Source organism: Delphinus delphis, chromosome 4 (genome assembly GCF_949987515.2).
Source record: "Delphinus delphis chromosome 4, mDelDel1.2, whole genome shotgun sequence".
Classification (NCBI taxonomy): domain Eukaryota; kingdom Metazoa; phylum Chordata; class Mammalia; order Artiodactyla; family Delphinidae; genus Delphinus; species Delphinus delphis.
Genome location: NC_082686.1, coordinates 80,664,835 through 80,681,844, shown reverse-complemented (window position 1 = coordinate 80,681,844; position 17,010 = coordinate 80,664,835). Strand labels below are relative to the sequence as shown.

Here is a 17,010-nt window from a genome sequence, read left to right as displayed (position 1 = left end):
GGGCTTCTCATTGTTGTGGCTTCTCTTCATGCGGAGCACGGGCTCTAGGCTTGTGGGCTTCAGCAGCTGTGGCACGCGGGATCAGTAGTTGTGGTGCACGGGCTTAGTTGCTCCGCGGCATGTGGGATCTTCCCGGACCAGGGCTCGAACCCATGTTCCCAGCATTGGCAGGTGGATTCTTAACCACTGTGCCACCAGGGAAGACCAGTTCAGTTTTAAGGAAATTAAATTTTGTGAATTTCAAAAGTTCCCCACAATGGCCATTGGTACTCTAAATTGAGTTTGTTCAAGTCCGTTTATTTAGTTAGAAATGAACATGAGGAAGGACCCTGGTGTTTAGACATAAAATCATCTGGAATCCCTGTAGTGAGGGCACCCTCAAAATACTTAGATAACTGGGAGCCCATTTCTTAGAGGTTTTTCTCTAGGGTAAAGAACAATTTTCAAACAGCTCAAATAGCTTACAGAACAAATGGCTCAATTCAAATAGCTTGCAAGCCAATCCTAGCCAGTCTTAAGGAGATAGCTTTGTCCTGAAGGATCTAGACCAAAGGCTTTTTAAAGCCAGTCTCCAGAAGACAGCCATTCCAAAGGAAAAGGCAAAAGGCTGAAAAACTCGGCACTGATTCAGAAAAAAATTCCCCTGTTCCCGAAGGAATGAGTCAAAGGGTATCCAGCTTCAGGAGAAGCAGCCTTTGTTCCAAAAGGAGTAGGCTGAAGGTTAGCCAGTTTCAGTGAAACAGTCTGATCTCAAATCAGACAGAAGTGCCAATTTCACATACAGAACAAGGCCTTAAGGAGAAAGAGGAAACCTTCGAATAGATACTGAATAAAGCCTGGAGCTTCAAAAGCAAAGAGGGTGCGAGCTCGGATCCAGGAGAAAGCTACACCTTCCAACTCCGGGGTTGGAAAAGCAATGAGGAGCAATGGGCTCAACTGTGGATACCACACCTGTTTGCTCACCAACCCTGGAGCTGTTGGGTGTCTTCTCTGGTCCCTGTACAGGCCACCAAAATGTTGACCCGAAACAAATAGATTGCCAGATATTTCTACCGCAGAGATGGGTTTATTTGGGATCAGCAGAGAATTGCAATTTGGGGCCTGCAACTATGGTGAGCCACAGCGAAGTCCCCAAACAACAAGGGAAGGAAAACTCTTATAAAGAGGAAAAGGAAGTTGGGAGGGCTGTAGTAAACAGAGCCCATGGCTTTCCATTGGCTGAGCTGTTGCCACGAAAGAAGTCTCTCTTCTTCCTATTGAGCTCTGCTACTGTCACAGAGCGTGACTGCTCCCCCTTCTGGTCTCCCAACTTCTATGTAATTGAGGTTTCTGTTAATTATTTACACTGGGCAAAAGCATACTGTGATTCTTTTGATCAAATAAGATGAAAATTGAGGGATATCAAGAGACTGGGATTCATCAGAGTTTCACTCTCCCCTTATTCCATAATTATTTCAACACCAAGTATCGGTCAGATATTGTCTGCACAACCTTCAGCCTGAAGGTGGAATTTTTTTTTTTTAACCTGTCTGAATACTCTCCAAGTCCCAAGTGAGTTGATAGACTCACTTAGCAATGGGGTAGGTGAAAGTGACATTTACCTGTGGCCTGTGGTTAATCCTGGAGAGAACCAAACATGGTCCAAGTTGGGGAACTTTCTGATTCCTTTAAAAGTTGTTTCCCAGAGGAGAAGTTAAGGGCCCAGATTATATTTATTCCCAATTTTTTCACTGAAAAAATTACGTAATATAAAAATATAATATTATATGTGTGTATATGTATACTATATAGACACATGCACATATATGTCTGCAGACATTTACATATACACATATCTTTTGAAGTTGGACAGGTGTTGTGGGCTGCATTGTGTCCCTCAAAATTCATATACTGAAGTCCTAACCCCCAGTACCTCAGAATGTGACTGTATTTGGAGATAGGGTCTTTAAAGAGCTAATTAGATTAAAATGAAGTCATTAGGGTGGGTCCTAATTCACTATGACAGGTGTCCTTATAAGAAGAGGAGATTAGGATACAGATGAGTATAGAGGGAAGACCGCGTGGGGACAGAGAGAGATGATGGCCATCTACCAGCCAAGGAGAGATGCCTCAGTAGAAACCACTCCTCTGACACCTTGATCTTGGACTTCTAGCCTCTAGAATTGTGAGAGATTAACTTGTTGTTTAAGCCACACAGTTTGTGGTACTGTGTTCTGGAAGCCCTAGCAAACTCATACAACAGGGAATGTACAGATGTAACTCTTGTCCTCTCTCCTGGCAGCTGTTTCTCAGAAGAGGCACATAGGGCTTGGCATAATTTGTTTAAGAGCAATAGACAATATTCACACTCTATTACTCTTACCTGCCTCCTTTAAGAAGGAAAAATGACTAAGTAGGGGTATTATGTGGTGGCTATGGCCCTATTTCAATCAGGGTCTAGCAAGAAACACAACGCATCACTAGCACTGTATGTGTCTTTCAGGTTCAATAAAGTGAGCAGAAGGGAATTCATGGCTCTAGTGACTACCCCTAGGTCTCAGCACAAGAGTATGTAGGAAAAGCTGATTCTCACCCTCGGTGCCCTTTCCCATCCGCTCAGCGTTCCCATCTCTTTCCCTCCACCAGCATTTAGCTCACCCAGGGCGCTCCATATTGGGTGTGACCAGTGTAGCAATAATAGAAAAGCCTCATTAAGGAGCTCAACTTATTGAAACATAAAACGGTTTTGTTCTAATTAATGGCTTTCTCCACCTCCAACCCTGGGTTGGAGCCGCTTAGTAACATCTTGGCCAGATTCCATACTAATCCTGTCGTTCTAAACTACACTGAAGCTGTCCTGTTTGGATATTTAAAAGCTAGTGTTACTAATATTAAAAGTTCAATCTCAAATATAATCCGAAATGGGTTTCTTCCCCTTTTAACACTTGCTAAACCAACCTGTGACTCTGGGAAGTGAGGTCTGCTTTCCATACCCCCGTCCCCATTGCTTCTCTCTTCAAACTCTTTCCCTCCATGCAGGTTCTGTCTAGAGCTTCACCAGTTCCCAGCCTTGGCTGCACATTGGAAGAACTCCCAACACCTGGACCCATCTCCAGAGATCCTGATTTAATTGCTCTGAGGGAGGCCTGGAAGTAAGGATTCTGAAAAGCATCTCGGGTGACTCACCGCAGAGAAGAGAGTGGGGAGGAAGGCAGATGCCGTTTAAGTCCCTGGTAGTGGGGAAGCAAGCTGGGCTGACTCCCTCTGGTCCTTTTTTTTTTTTTTCTTTTTTTTGCGGTACGCGGGCCCCTTACTGCTGTGGCCTCTCCCGTTGCAGAGCACAGGCTCCGGATGCGCAGGCTCAGCGGCCATGGCTCACGGGCCCAGCCGCTCCGCGGCATGTGGGATCTTCCCGGACCGGGGCACGAACCCGTGTCCCCTGCATCGACAGGCAGACTCTCAACCACTGCGCCACCAGGGAAGCCCTCTCTGGTCCTTTCTGACGCCGCTGGTCTCTGCTGGCATGAGGGATCCCTGCAGGTATATTGACTTATTTTTCTTTAATAGATAACTATTTTATTCATTTATTTATTTTTATATTTATTTTTGGCTGTGTCGGGTCTTCGTTTCTGTGCAAGGGCTTTCTCTAGTTGCGGAAAGTGGGGGCCACTCTTCATCGCGGTGCGCGTACCTCTTACTATCGCGGCCTCTCTTTTTGTGGAGCACAGGGTCCAGACGCGCAGGCTCAGTAGTTGTGGCTCACGAGCCTAGTTACTCCGCGGCATGTGGGATCCTCCCAGACCAGGGCTCGAACCCGTGTCCCCTGCTTTGGCAGGCAGATTCTCAACCACTGCGCCACCAGGGAAGCCAATACTGACTTTTTAGGAGGAGTGAGGGTGGGGGGAAGCAGCTTAATCCCAGCCCTGTCCTCCAGTGCTGAGCCCCTCCCCCAATGGTCTAGTCCCTCTAACCCCTTCTCTGGAATGGGCATAGAATGGCTTGACTTCTACCCTCACCACCATCCTCTTCCACATGAACTAATTCTCTTTAGCATACTTTAAGGGTCACAAAGAACTGGAATGACATGAGTGTGCCCCCAACTTCTTCCCAGTCACACTAATTATAGTAATAAAATAGCATTATGTATTCAGCACCTGGATCTGTGCTAAGAATTGTATTGGTGACTTTTTACGCATGTTTTCTTATTTAATCATCACACAAGCCTGCCGAGAGATTTTTAAACCCTATTTTATAAACGAGGAAACTAAGGATCAGAGAAGTTTTATAGCTTACCCAGCATCACACAGTAAGAGAGTAACAGGCCCAGGGTTGAAATTCAGATCTGACTTCAAAGCGACAGCCTCTTAATCCTTCTCCTCTACCTGAACTGTCTTCCTTTTATGGTGTTAACCATTTAACATGTCTCCTCCCTTCAATAATGCAGCTACATTCTACTGAGGACTTTCAGTGCCCCAATCCAAAGAAGGGACTGATGGTGGAGATTTCTGGCTGGCAGATGGAGGAAAATTATTTCTGACTCCACCTCCTATACCAATGCAGGCAGTGCTTACGGCCAAAAACACACTTTGGATCTGCTACCTACTAGTAATAACCAGATTTGTGCAGATCACAGTTTCACCCACTCACTGGTGACATGTTTCAACTTTCTGTCCCCAGGACCCACTAATCATTTACAGTGTGTTGACTGATATGTGAACCAGGGGTCAAGGTGAACATACCCAGTTACATAACAAAAACGGATAAAGACTTTGTTGAATCAATGGTGTGTGTATGTGTGTATGTTTTAGAAAATCTGTATAAACTTCTCTGCTGTGGTATCCCAGAGCAAAGAATGGTTTTCACATTTTAACAAAATGAAGTTACTCACTGCAGCACTGTTTTTCATCCTTTTGATCCCACTGCAGCATTCCTGTGCTGTGAGTCCCACAGGCTGTGATGCTGCTGAGCCCGTGGCTGGGAAAGCTCTAGACCTGATCAATAAAGGACGGTGGGATGGCTACCTTTTCCAGTTGCTGTGGGTCGCTGATGTCCACTTGGACAAAATGCTGTGGCGCTGCCCATAGCAGAGCTGAGTGGGGAGATGATGTACCAGGGGCAACTGAGACTCTAGCCCCTAAGCCTGCTGCTTTGCACAGTGGATTGGCTTTGGGCAGGGTTTTCTGTTTCATCTGTGGGCTGCTGTGACTGTTCTTTTTTCCTTCAGATGAATGTTTGTTACTAGTATGTCCTTAACTATGAAACAGCCTGTAAGTACTTGTAAACACTTATGCAGAGCCCAGTCAAAGGCTCAGTACTGTAAGAGAAAGATTAGAATAAACTGTGGGACTTGCTCTCAAAGAAATAATAATCAGCTCACATGCACACATATGTGAACTGCATAAGATGGGGTATATTCAAGTGACCAAGTGAGTGGTATAGATGCAGGAGTGATCTCATAAAAGGACTATTTCGATGGGATGGGAGAAGGCTTCCTTTGCGTCCTGAAGGGTGAGGAGGATTTGAATAGGACGGTGGCTTGTGTAATGGCCTTCCAGGAGAATGCCAGCCATACCACCTCTATGTGGGTAGGGAATCAGGAAGGAAGGTGTTAGGGAGAAGCGGAGCAAAAGCAGAGGGGTTCCAGCAGTTCTCTGTGGGCTTTGGAGCAGTCATCACCTTGGAAGAGAGACCGTAGGCTTGAAGAAAGCAAGCCTACTGTTTTCATTTAGGTTATATGTTTATTCGGAGTGCATTTGAGGGCTTGATAGAGATTACGGAGGCAGTCCTGCTTCTCCAGCACCACCCCAGAAATAACCTACCCTTTGGTGGAACCACTGAAATCAGGGAGGCGAGACCATGGGGCACCAAAGAGGACAAGCAGAGATATTTATACTTGTTACAGTGTTAGAAACCAAGGCCCTAAAGGTTACAGAGAACGAGAGTGGAGGGATTTAGGATTCCACTAGCAATCTGATGACCAGTCGCCCCCTTCCAGGCTCTCTGCCACATGTGTAGGACACAGGATGAATCATAGGACACAGGATGAATCAGCACAGTGCGACCTCTGAGTGGCAGTGGGGAAGGGGTGGGGGTGGGGGGGCGGATCTCCCTGTACCTGGGAAGATAGGGGCGGGAGCAGGGACACAACTAGGAGCTGGTTCAGGAATGACGACATGAGGAGCAGCCCCAGGCAGTGGGAATTAGGGCAATGAGAGTAAAGAAAAGACGTGAGATGTTTCAAAGAAAGACCATTCAAGCCTTGAGGACAGGACATTCTTTAAGACAAAGACTAAGGCAATAAATGATTAATGGTGCCAGTGACCAGACAAAAGAAGTTGAGAGAGGGAGCTGGTTTGTAAGAGAAGAGACTGAATTTAGCTTTGGGCAAGTTGAAATCAAGACAAGAAATCTGAGACTTCCCTGGCGGTCCAGTGGTTAAGACTCTGTGCTTCCACTGCAGGGGGCACAGGTTTGATTCCCTGGTCAGGGAACTAGGATCCTGCAAGCCACGCAGTGCAGCCAAAAGGGAAAAAAGTCAATCTATATTTTCAAAAAAAGACAAGAAATCCAAGTTCAGGAATAGAGCTGGATGAGAGGACGCGACTGCCTATACAGATTGGAGGCCGTGATGTGACTGTCAGCACTTATATTCTAGGCTTGTACCTTCAACACCTCCATCCAAACCAACACTGCTTTTTAGTGATTGCTTTTGAAAGTTCAAGGGCAGAAGCAACATTGTGACCAGTTAAAAAGAGCATTCAGAAGTAACTCTCTGAAGCGTTTTATTAAATAAATAGATCAAATGACGCAAAGGTAGGACATCTGCAATGACTTGGAGAGGAGCAGGAATTCTATTTAGGAAATAAAAAGATTGGGGTTTTTTTGAAGAAAACTCTGGGCTCCCACATGCTACCCACCCACTGCTTTCTTGGTATTCCCCAGGGATCCACAGCTGTCTAGTATTTAGTCTTGGATGTGAAAGAATCTGACTGTTCAGTCCTATCCAGGAAACACTGGGCTGACGGTGAGCCAAGCTGTTTCTATTCGTCCATCTGAAATCGTAAGTAAACACGGTTCCATTCCTCTCCTCTTAGCGTTCTTGACTTCTGTCTATTGTGCTTGCCCAGGGTGGCTGCATACCTGGGCTAACACTGTAAAAGAGTAAGAGCAGCTTCTGCCTCTTGGCTCATGAAGACTGTGTTGACCTTGAGTAATATTTTCTTGAGAGCTACACCCTGGAACCCAGTTCAAGAAAAGTCAGTGGGGCTTGTGGTCCCATGTGATAGCATGACCAGCTGTAAGGCCTTGAGCAAATCACCTAACGTCTAAGAACCTATGAACTTGTAACCGTGTCCTATGAATACTGGTCCCACTAACAGAAATGGCCAAAGGGATTAGTTGCAGTCGCCATGAGGAATAGGGTCTTGTTCTGCACGTTGCACGCGGGTACTCAGAGCCCAGGCTCCCTGCCACAGGAGGAGGACACAAAGATGAAAGAGCACAGATATAAGATTTCAACTCCAGAAAATAAGATGTTTACATGCCCAGGGGCTTTAGCATTTTTTTCCCTTGCAAATATTTGGGGTATGGCCATGATCTGTTTCAACAGTTTCTCCGTGGTTCTCATGAGGGTTTTGGATGCTTATAGCATCCAGATCACAGAAATATGCTAAGAAAATACAGGTTTTTGAGAGAGGGTTTGGTGAGAGAAAGCACAGACAAATTTCAAATGGTTAGTAGGAGTATGTTGCCTCACTTTTTTGTTCCCTCGTGTCAACCTGAGGAAAGCAGTAGGCAATAATATAAACCCCTCTTTCTTGCAGGTGATTGGACAACGTAAGGTAATAGCTATAACACTTTCGGATGGGTCTCAGAATCTTAGAGTGAATGACTTTAACTGCACCACAAGTTCTGCTATGATCATCTGTTAAAATGCTAATTAATTCTAATTAATACAAAATTCAGTCTTACAGTGGTATCATCATATAAGACTATTATGTACATATCAGAAATGGTTCCTGCCCTTGTGGACGTATTATTACTTGTTCTCCTGAGAAGAGAAGAGAGAGGGGTTTTCCTATTACTGGCACACCTTCTTTTAAATAAATTCAACATATAAAAATAGAAATTTACAAGAGGCTGTGTGGAATCATCGTAGAGAACATAAGCTCTGGGGTCAGATTTGTTTGAGTTTAAATCCCAGCCTTATCACTTACCAGTTGTGTGGTCTTGAGGGCAAGTTACTTAACCTCTTCAAGCTTTCCTCCTTTGTAAAATGAGGATAACAATAATATTATCCCTTTGGTTCCTTCTCAGAATTAAATAAAATTGTCTGTGTAGTACACTTTGCAAAGTACTTAGCACTCGAGTATTGCCATCAACATCTGAAAGTTATGTATGTTCACAAAGCAGTCATACAAAGGATATATTATCTCCTTTAATCTCACAACAAGACTATGAAGTAAAGATTATGATCCTTTCTATTTTAGAGATAAAATAACTGAGCCTCAAAGAGATTCAATGACCTGGCCCAGGGAACACAGCCAAAGTGTGGCAAAGTCAGGACCCTTTACCACCGGTGTTGACTCTAAATTCCATGTTCTTTTAATTCACTTTTTCAAAAAGAATTATCACAGGACTTCTTTTAAAATAATTAATCTTAACATGTTTCAACATATAAAAATTCAACAGTCAAGCAACTCCCTCAGGAGGTTGCCTTAAAGAAAGATTGAGCTGTACCTTCTCCTCTCTCTGTTAACGATGCGTCTCTCTCTCTCTCTCTCTCTCTCTCTCTCTCTCTCTCTCTCTCTCTGTCTCTGTCTCTCTCTGTCTGTCTCTGTCTCTGTCTCTGTCTCTCTCTGTCTCTCTCTCTCTCTCTCTTTCTCTCTCTCTCGTTGGCAGAGACAGGAAGAGGTCATTAAAATATTAGCGTTCTAGGTCTTCCCTGGTGGCGCAGTAGTTGAGAGTCCGCCTGCCTATGCAGGGGACACGGGTTCGTGCCCTGAGCCGGGAAGATCCCACATGCCGCGGAGCGGCTGGGCCCGAGAGCCATGGCCGCTCAGCCTGTGCGTCCGGAGCCTGTGCTCCGCAACGGGAGAGGCCACAACAGTGAGAGACCCGCATACCGCAAAATATATATATTAGCATTTTATGAGTGATGGGGGTGGGGGCATCGTGAATAAGGGTCACAACAGAGACTTGAGCATCGGAAGGATCTGGGTTTAAGAGACGTGGCTGCTGATTGGCTGATCTGATCTTAGACAAGTTACTTAGCCTCCCCAACCCTCAATTGGTCCATCTATAAATTGGAAGCTATTGTTATTCTTGCTGCCATGCTTATATGTGTTAAGTCCTAGCATTGACATTGTAACCCAGTAACCACAAAGCTGCCAACTGCTTTCTCTAGTCTCTTCGGCACTGGTCAATACTAAAGACAGCCCAGTACTCTCAAATGTCTTTGCGGATACAGAGCTCTACAGAAAACAAGCTGACAAAGCCCTGGAGAAGTACAAAAAGGAGAATGATGACTTTGCTTCTTTCAGAGTGGACAAAGTGAAGAGGGTTGCAAGAGTTGTGAATCACCACTAACGTTTAGCTAGAGTTTGAGGGCCCAGGCTCCACCCTGGCAGGTGCAAACTCAGCAGCACTGTTCCTCTCCGCTGGCCTCACTCGGCCAGCTGCCTTTTACCTTGAGACTTCTGTTGCAGCCTCAGCAGAGAGGCAGCAGATACCATAGAACTGCCCTCCTTCAGTTCTTTAGACTTTGGAGTTGGGGTGTGTGTATCTGAATATCTAACAGAGAAAAGGGAAAACCCAAACAAGGGAGAGGGAAAGACAGAAGAAAGAGCATAATAAGATGATGCGAGTCATTAAAATCATCAGGTCCTAACCTCCTTCTATTACAATGGAAGACCGAGGCTCAGAGTGCCTATCTCACCACACCCAGTGGTGTGGCTCGAGTGGGGCAGTTCTTCCTCCCAGTCCAGGGACCTAAGTGCTTCCCACCCAGAGGGGTCTTGTCGAGCAGCTAGTTGATGTCTGTTGTGCATTTTGAAAATGTGAAGTTAAATAGATTACGGTGCATCCAAGCAATGGAATGAATACAACGTAATTACTAAAAACAACGGTTTGGATGGATATGCCCTGGAAAGTGTCTCAAGATACATTGCTAATGGAAAAAACAGGTTACAGAACAATACTTAGAATATGATCCTATTTATGTTAAATAATTAGATATATGCGTATATGTGCAACATATTTAGGAAAAGGCTTGAAGGAAAAACTCATCAAGTGGATGATAATGGTACCTCTGAGAAAGGGAGGCTGGGGTGCAGGAAGGGTGATTTTTCACACTGTGCTCGATTACGTCTGTGTTAGTTGAACGTTTCAATGAAATAGTATTCACCTTATCACTTATGTGATAAATATTTTAAAGGCAGAGACCATCAGAAAAATGGCACATATTGGGGCTTTTGAATCCTCATAGTGCTATATTGAATATTGGATCGTAGGTATCCACTGCCTTTTTTACTTTTTACGTCCCGAAACTGCTTGGATTCAACTTGTTCTAGAGAGGAGGGGAAAGAACCAATTACTACCTGGACTTCTCTGTGAGGAACTGCTCCAGTCACCACTTTCCCAGGCACTCTCATGTGAGTATAATCAGCCTCTGTGAAATACTAGGTAACATTTAGAGACCACTTACTATGGGCCAGGCAACTTTCTAAGTGCTTTACATATGTGACCTTATTAACCCACCACCACCCTATGAAGTAGGTACTATTTTTATTCCCGATTTACAGATGGGGAAACTGAGGCACAGAGAAGTTAAGTGAATCATGAGAGTATCATGTATATTATAGAATTATATATGCTATATACCTCAACACCAGGTTCTTTACCCATTAGGATTAAAGACTTAGCTAAAACTAATAACTTGCTTGTATTAAGAACTGACACCCAAGGGTGCTTTCACTCACTTCACCTCGTTTACTCCACTCAGTGACCCCATTTGACAAACGAGGAGGTAACTGAGGCTCAACAGAGGGAGGTGTGTTAGTTTCTGCTTTATAACAAAGTGAATCCGTTATACATATGTTCCCATATCTCTTCCCTCTTGCATCTCCCTCCCTGCCTGATGTTCACAACTGAGCTGAGGTTAGAATCCAGTCCTCCAGTTGCTCAATCGATGGGATTGCTCCCCTAGTCACTTATACTTTGATACTCAGGTACCTGCAGGAAGATCTCCTTAATAACACTCAGCATTTGTATGGTGACTTACAGTTTACGAAGCACCCATGTTATTGCCTCATTGGAGCCCTGTGACAAGCCCTCTGAGGAGAAGCAAGTGTTTGCCTCCATTTCCCTGGAAAAAGATGGTCTAGAAGTTTAAACACTTGCCTAAGGGCACTTAGCTAGAAAGTGTTAGGACACAGGATGTTAATGGTGGCCTTTTGATTTCAAGTCCAGGAATTTTCTGAGGTTTAATAACACATTCTCCAGGACGGAAAGAAAGGAGGCATTCATTCGTTCCTTCTCTCACTGTTCAACTTTTCAACCTCAAGCAGTTCTAGACTCCTGCTTAATAGCTACCAGGAAAGACACCCCACCTCCTCCATTTCCATCCCCAACAAACCCCTATCTTGGTGTAGGTAATGCAAACCCAGTAGAGAAACATGGCAGCTGGAGAAGAGGAGCTCAGTGCTAAGTGTTTTCCAGCATATTATCTCATTTAATTAAGCCTTCCCACAACGTGTAGTTAGTTACATGGTACTCACTTTACAAAGACAAATCCAGAAATTTTATGTAACTTGCTTAAACTCACAACCAGTAAGTGGCAAAGCCAAGATTAACATAGGTGTGTTTAGGTCTGTTTGACTCCAAAACTGTACTCAGATCCTCAATGCTTAACAGTCTCTTCTAAAAAAAGAGTTTTCTTCTTGTCCTAGTCTAACGTTGACAGCTGGGTATTGGGGCCTCTGGGGCATAGCAGTGCCAACCAGTTGTAGCCTCGGTACCTAGGGTAGGGCCAGCAGACAGTCACTTTGACAGGGTCTGTGCAAACCCACTTTTATACTGGCTCCCTTCTTCCCAACATTTTCTTCCAAGGGCCCGGTTTAGGTTGTGCAAATCCCTCTTCTGCACCACTCTTCACTCTCTCTAGACACAGGCAACTCAGGTCTTCATGCAGAAGATTGGGCTAAAGGCAAGGTATCAATGATGCAGTGTTCCTCCTACAGCCCATGGGGAAGCCCAGCGCGGGGGACCACTCATGGAAGGGAACCACTGCAACTTGGAATGAAACCCTTCAGAACGTACACTTTCCCTGAAGTGTTGACTAGGAAAAATGGTTAAATAGCTGATGGAGATATTTGATAATATTACCCTGATTTTTCGAAAGCCTGTTTTCCTTTCCCAAATGTCTGGAAGTTCACAACAAGAGCTGGGCACCTTCCTACCACCTGCACACACACACTCAAATACACATACACAGACACTAACAGGTTTATCTCTTCTTTATAGATCTTTGGATTCTGCAGAGCAGATTTGTCCTATGATGTAGAAGACTCTGATTTGGAAACCCCAAAAGACATTGTCATAAACTGTGAAGTTTTCAATCTTAAGGTGGGTTGCTTAAGTAGCCTTTGTCATGAGCAGTGCCAAACTAAGTGATATTTTCACACATATCGTGTATTTTGTTCTTATGGCTGTTGGTGTGTATTGTGTGTGTGTGAGAGAGAGAGAGACAGAGACAGAGAGAGAGAGAATAGGGAGAGAGAGGGAGAGAGAGATGATGGATGAGAGATGGGGGGGAGGAGAAATACAGAGAAAATAGGCCCCTGGGAAAGTACAATTGTTGATATGACACAAAAAGTATGAATTTTTCCCCAAGAATTGAGGGTAAGATTTGCCAGAAAAGTAAAATCATGATCAATTCAATCAACCTCTAATGAATTTGAAAGTGGTCCTTGTAGTCAGGATTCCACTGCTGACACTTAATAATTCCTAGCTTTTATTATTAGGCATAGAACCTAAGAAGAATGAATTAGCCCAAAATTTACTATATAAAGGTATATGAAATAAGATTCAAAACAATATTTTACATATGTCCCAGAAAGTTTTGTTCTATACCAAGATATTCTTCACAGTATTTTTTACATCAGCAAAAATAAACACACAAAAAACAACAAAAAAAACCCTGAGTATAATCCAAATGTCCATGTAGCAACCCTCACCCCCAAAATGGAGGGGGCAGGCTTGTCACCATGAACACGGCTCCACAAGTGCAAAGAGGTAAGTGCTCACCCTTTAGGAGTAGGAGAAGTTTGTACCATAAAGCCTCAACTCTTGAGAATATAAATTACAAAGCACTAGTTTCCCAAAGGTTGATCTATAGATGAGTATCATTTTATAATATAATTTCACCAGATTATGTTGAAATGAGAAGAATAATAATAAGGAAAGTTTTCATAATACAACATTTATTCCATCAAAAGGAGTATCCTTTACTCTGAGATTAACTTTCTGACTCGTGTTATCAAAGTATTATTCCTATTGTGAAATAATAATGGTGGTAGATGATAGTTTTGTTCATATTTTAAATGCCAAGTTGGCTAGATAAGAATTCGAGGAACCATTTTTTTGGGTCTCCTATTTTTAAAATTAGTTGTGAAATCCAAAAGTCTGGAAACCATTGGTGTAAATTAAATTAAACATCTAACTTCTTTTGTGTTACAGGATGATATTCACTCTTCTGTGTCCTTCACCAGGAACATACATCGTTCCTGGTGTGAAGTGGTGTGAAGCAGCGTTTGGGCCATGCCCTCCACTCTGGTGAGCATTCTCCTGCTGGCAGGACTCCATTTAAGCCCAATGGATCTAGAGATCACCATAATCCCCACGAGTCACATACCTTTAGATGCCCACCTCCCCTAGAAGACAAAAATTACTCAGACAGTCCACCATTTTGAGTAGGAGTTCCTCTACCATTGCCCCCTCCAGGGTCAAGATGCCATCACCCTCATTTTGACACCAGTGGGACCCATGGGCCCCCTCATAATCATAGTTCAGGTGAGTGCTATCCACACACACATTGTCCTCACAGTCACCATCCCCATGGACACCATCCCCATGGCCATGATTTCTACAACCATGGACCCTGTGCCCCACCACCCCGTAGCCAAGGTCCCCAAGACCACCATCGCCGAGGCCATGGCCCACCACCTAGGCACTCAGAAGGAAGAGGTCCAGGTAAAGGACCTTCCATTGGAGACAAATTGAATATGTTCACTGACTCCCTCCACTAAAGAAAGGTGAAGTTCTCCCTCTTCCCGAAGCCAATTTTCCCAGCTTCTCATTGCCAAACCACAATAATCCCCTACAGCCAGAGATTCAGGCCTTCCCCCAATCAGCCTCTGAATCATGTCCAGGAGAATTCAAGAATGAGTTTCTACAAATCTCAAAATTTTTTTGCATATACAGTTCTAAAATAAAATCTGATTTCCAAACTTCCCTGGTGTCACAGTGGTTAAGAATCTACCTGCCAATGCAGGGTACATGGGTTCGATCCCTGGTCCGGGAAGATCCCACATGCCATGGAGCAACTAAGCCTGTGTACCACAACTACTTAGCACGCAGGCCACAACTACTGAAGCCCACGTGCCTAGAGGCCGTGCTCCACAACAAGAAAAGCCACCACAATGAGAAGCCCCTGCTTGCCTCAACTAGAGAAAGCCCGCACGCAGCAACGAAGACCTGACACAGCCAAAAATAAATTTTTAAAAAAGTAATAATAAAAAAATAAGTAAAATCTGATTTCCTTGATGGGAAAAATGAATCATGTCCTAGATTAGAAACATAAATAAAATGTGACCAGTAATAAATGCAAAATGACAAGTTATTTTAACCTTATATTCATACTCAGCATCGGGAAAAATGTGAGTGGGGGTGGAAATGGCATGAGAAGAGGGAGACAACTGGAAAGGAGAGGAAAGATCTCAGCACTACAGATTAGAAGTTAAGTCCATCACTGCCTATTACATCACTTGAGGCAAATCTCTGATCCTCAGAATTTCTTTCTTCCTGAACTTAACTCCTTTAATTCTAGCGTCTTTTCTCTACTAGTACTTATGCTGAGGTTGGGCCTACCAAGAAGGAATGTATTCTCACTTAAAGGATTATTCTTATAAAAGGGACCCAAATTCTCTTCCACTTGTTTTTTCCAGCCCATTTGTTTTTTGGAACAAATTAATTTCGATTTCAGGTTGATGTCCTAACTGAGCTAATGGGAAATTTAACCTCAGTCCTTCTTGGAGTTCCTGCTACTTCCCACACGAAGTGGTGCCGCGTTTTACTCTCATAGTGCCAAGGTGTTTGGGTGGTGGGCATGAGAAGGAGGTCTGATTCTTTTTTTTTTTTTTTTTTTTTGCGGTACGCGGGCCTCTCACTGTTGTGGCCTCTCCCGTTGCGGAGCACAGGCTCCGGACGCACAGGCTCAGCGGCCATGGCTCACGGGCCCAGCTGCTCCGCGGCATGTGGGATCTTCCCGGACCGGGGCACAAACCCGTGTCCCCTGCATCGGCAGGCGGACTCTCAACCACTGCGCCACCAGGGAAGCCCAGAGGTCTGATTCTTCATCACTAATCCACCAGGTCCCCCGGCTGAGGGATGCTTACTACCCTGTTCACATCTCTCTTTAGGTCTCGTTTATCTGCTTCTTCTGTACCAAACTGGGATATAGGAGTCTCTGTAAGATGCTAATGGACATGACTGCCAAGAGACACCATATGGCTGGTTTCTCCCTCAGATCTTGCTGCCTCCAAGCTACAGCCCCAGAAAGCAGGACAGAGGTGTCCTCTGCTTCACAAGTCCTCTGTTCTTCTCTTCTCTTCTCCCCAGGCTAGGGACACTCTAGTCTCAGATAACTTCTCTTTATTCGTTTTTGCTCAAAAGACTCCTTTCTCACACTTGGATCCTCTTTCTTTCTCCTTCTTCCCAAATCAAGTCTCAAGCATAGACACAGGCTACTAAGACTTTAGATTCTCTCTACCTGACTTAGTGAAGCAGTTTCAGGTGTGTGGTGTTGGCAGAAGGTAGATTCTAACAGCAGGGCTGCGGGTGGGGTAGGAAAAAAAGCTAAGGGTGAAAGCAACTAGGCTCTTAGACTGGGAAGAAGGAGAAATGCGCAAAGATGGAGAAGCTGAAGCTGAGAGAGTGAGGGGATGGCTGAAGGCGCACGGTCCACGAGTTGGAAAGGAATACACGGCTGATCACGGTGGTGTTTCAAGTGAAAACTCAAAAACAGTGTTTTCGAACCTAAGTTTGTGTGCCTGACACACTGTGAAGCCAAAAAAAAAATGTCAGTTTGGATCAGAGAAAGGTTTATTAGTGGAGGAGGCGCCAGCGTGGAAGATGGGACTTTTCTCAAATTTATCTTCCTGGCTGGCCGGGGTACAAGGTTCTGAAAGGCAAAAAAGTAAAGGGGAGGGGATCTTTGTGATTTTCGCTTCCTGATAAGACCTCAGTTGCAGACATCCTGGCGCCATCTTGTGACTCGATGTGTTCTTGGTGATTGTGATTGATCTATGTGTTCCTGCAAAGCAAATTAGTCAATGGTGGTCTTGTGATCCCTTAACTTCTTTCTAGGAGAGAGCAACAGCGATGGTGGAGGCATTTTATTATTTCTTAGAGCCTTCGTGATGGTTCAGGAGTTTCGATTCTTAATTGACCCTCCCAGGGTCATCAATTTTAAGCCCGCTTGGAGCCAGCTGGTTTAAGCCACAGGACAGTTTGGGGTCATAAATCAAGGCATTAGTTTAAACTAACAGTCATGGATAAGATTATGTTGGACTTGATTTTTCTTCCTCTGCATTCCCTCACTTCCCTAGTTAGTAACTGTTTGAATCTGTCTGTGGAACTCAGGGAAGGTCTAGGAGACTAAAACCTTTTTACAAACAAGAGGCAGGCAGAGGACATGCGGTGGGGGTCTGGTCCTGGGAAGGCCCCAAAGGGTCCTGTTCAGTTACAACTGGA

The 17,010-nt window shown here is 44.4% G+C and overlaps 1 protein-coding gene across 1 annotated transcript; it reads left to right on the top strand.

Annotated features, from left to right (window-relative positions):
- Window positions 1-5,456: 5,456 nt before the first annotated feature.
- HRG (histidine rich glycoprotein) lies at window positions 5,457-14,157 on the top strand. Its single transcript, XM_060010148.1, has 4 exons — window positions 5,457-5,564; window positions 6,962-7,039; window positions 12,502-12,603; window positions 13,717-14,157. The coding sequence occupies exons 1-4, from the start codon at window positions 5,457-5,459 to the stop codon at window positions 13,780-13,782; spliced, it is 354 nt and encodes a 117-aa protein (XP_059866131.1). The 3' UTR covers window positions 13,783-14,157.
- The last annotated feature ends 2,853 nt before the right edge of the window (window positions 14,158-17,010 follow it).

Bases quoted from the DNA above. Each gene is read 5' to 3' on its own strand.
- HRG (XM_060010148.1), top strand. From the start codon at position 5,457: ATGGGAGAAGGCTTCCTTTGCGTCCTGAAGGGTGAGGAGGATTTGAAT. The intron at 7,040-12,501 runs GTAAGTAAACAC...TCTTCTTTATAG, and splicing joins CTATTCGTCCATCTGAAATC to ATCTTTGGATTCTGCAGAGC. The intron at 12,604-13,716 runs GTGGGTTGCTTA...TTTGTGTTACAG, and splicing joins GTGAAGTTTTCAATCTTAAG to GATGATATTCACTCTTCTGT.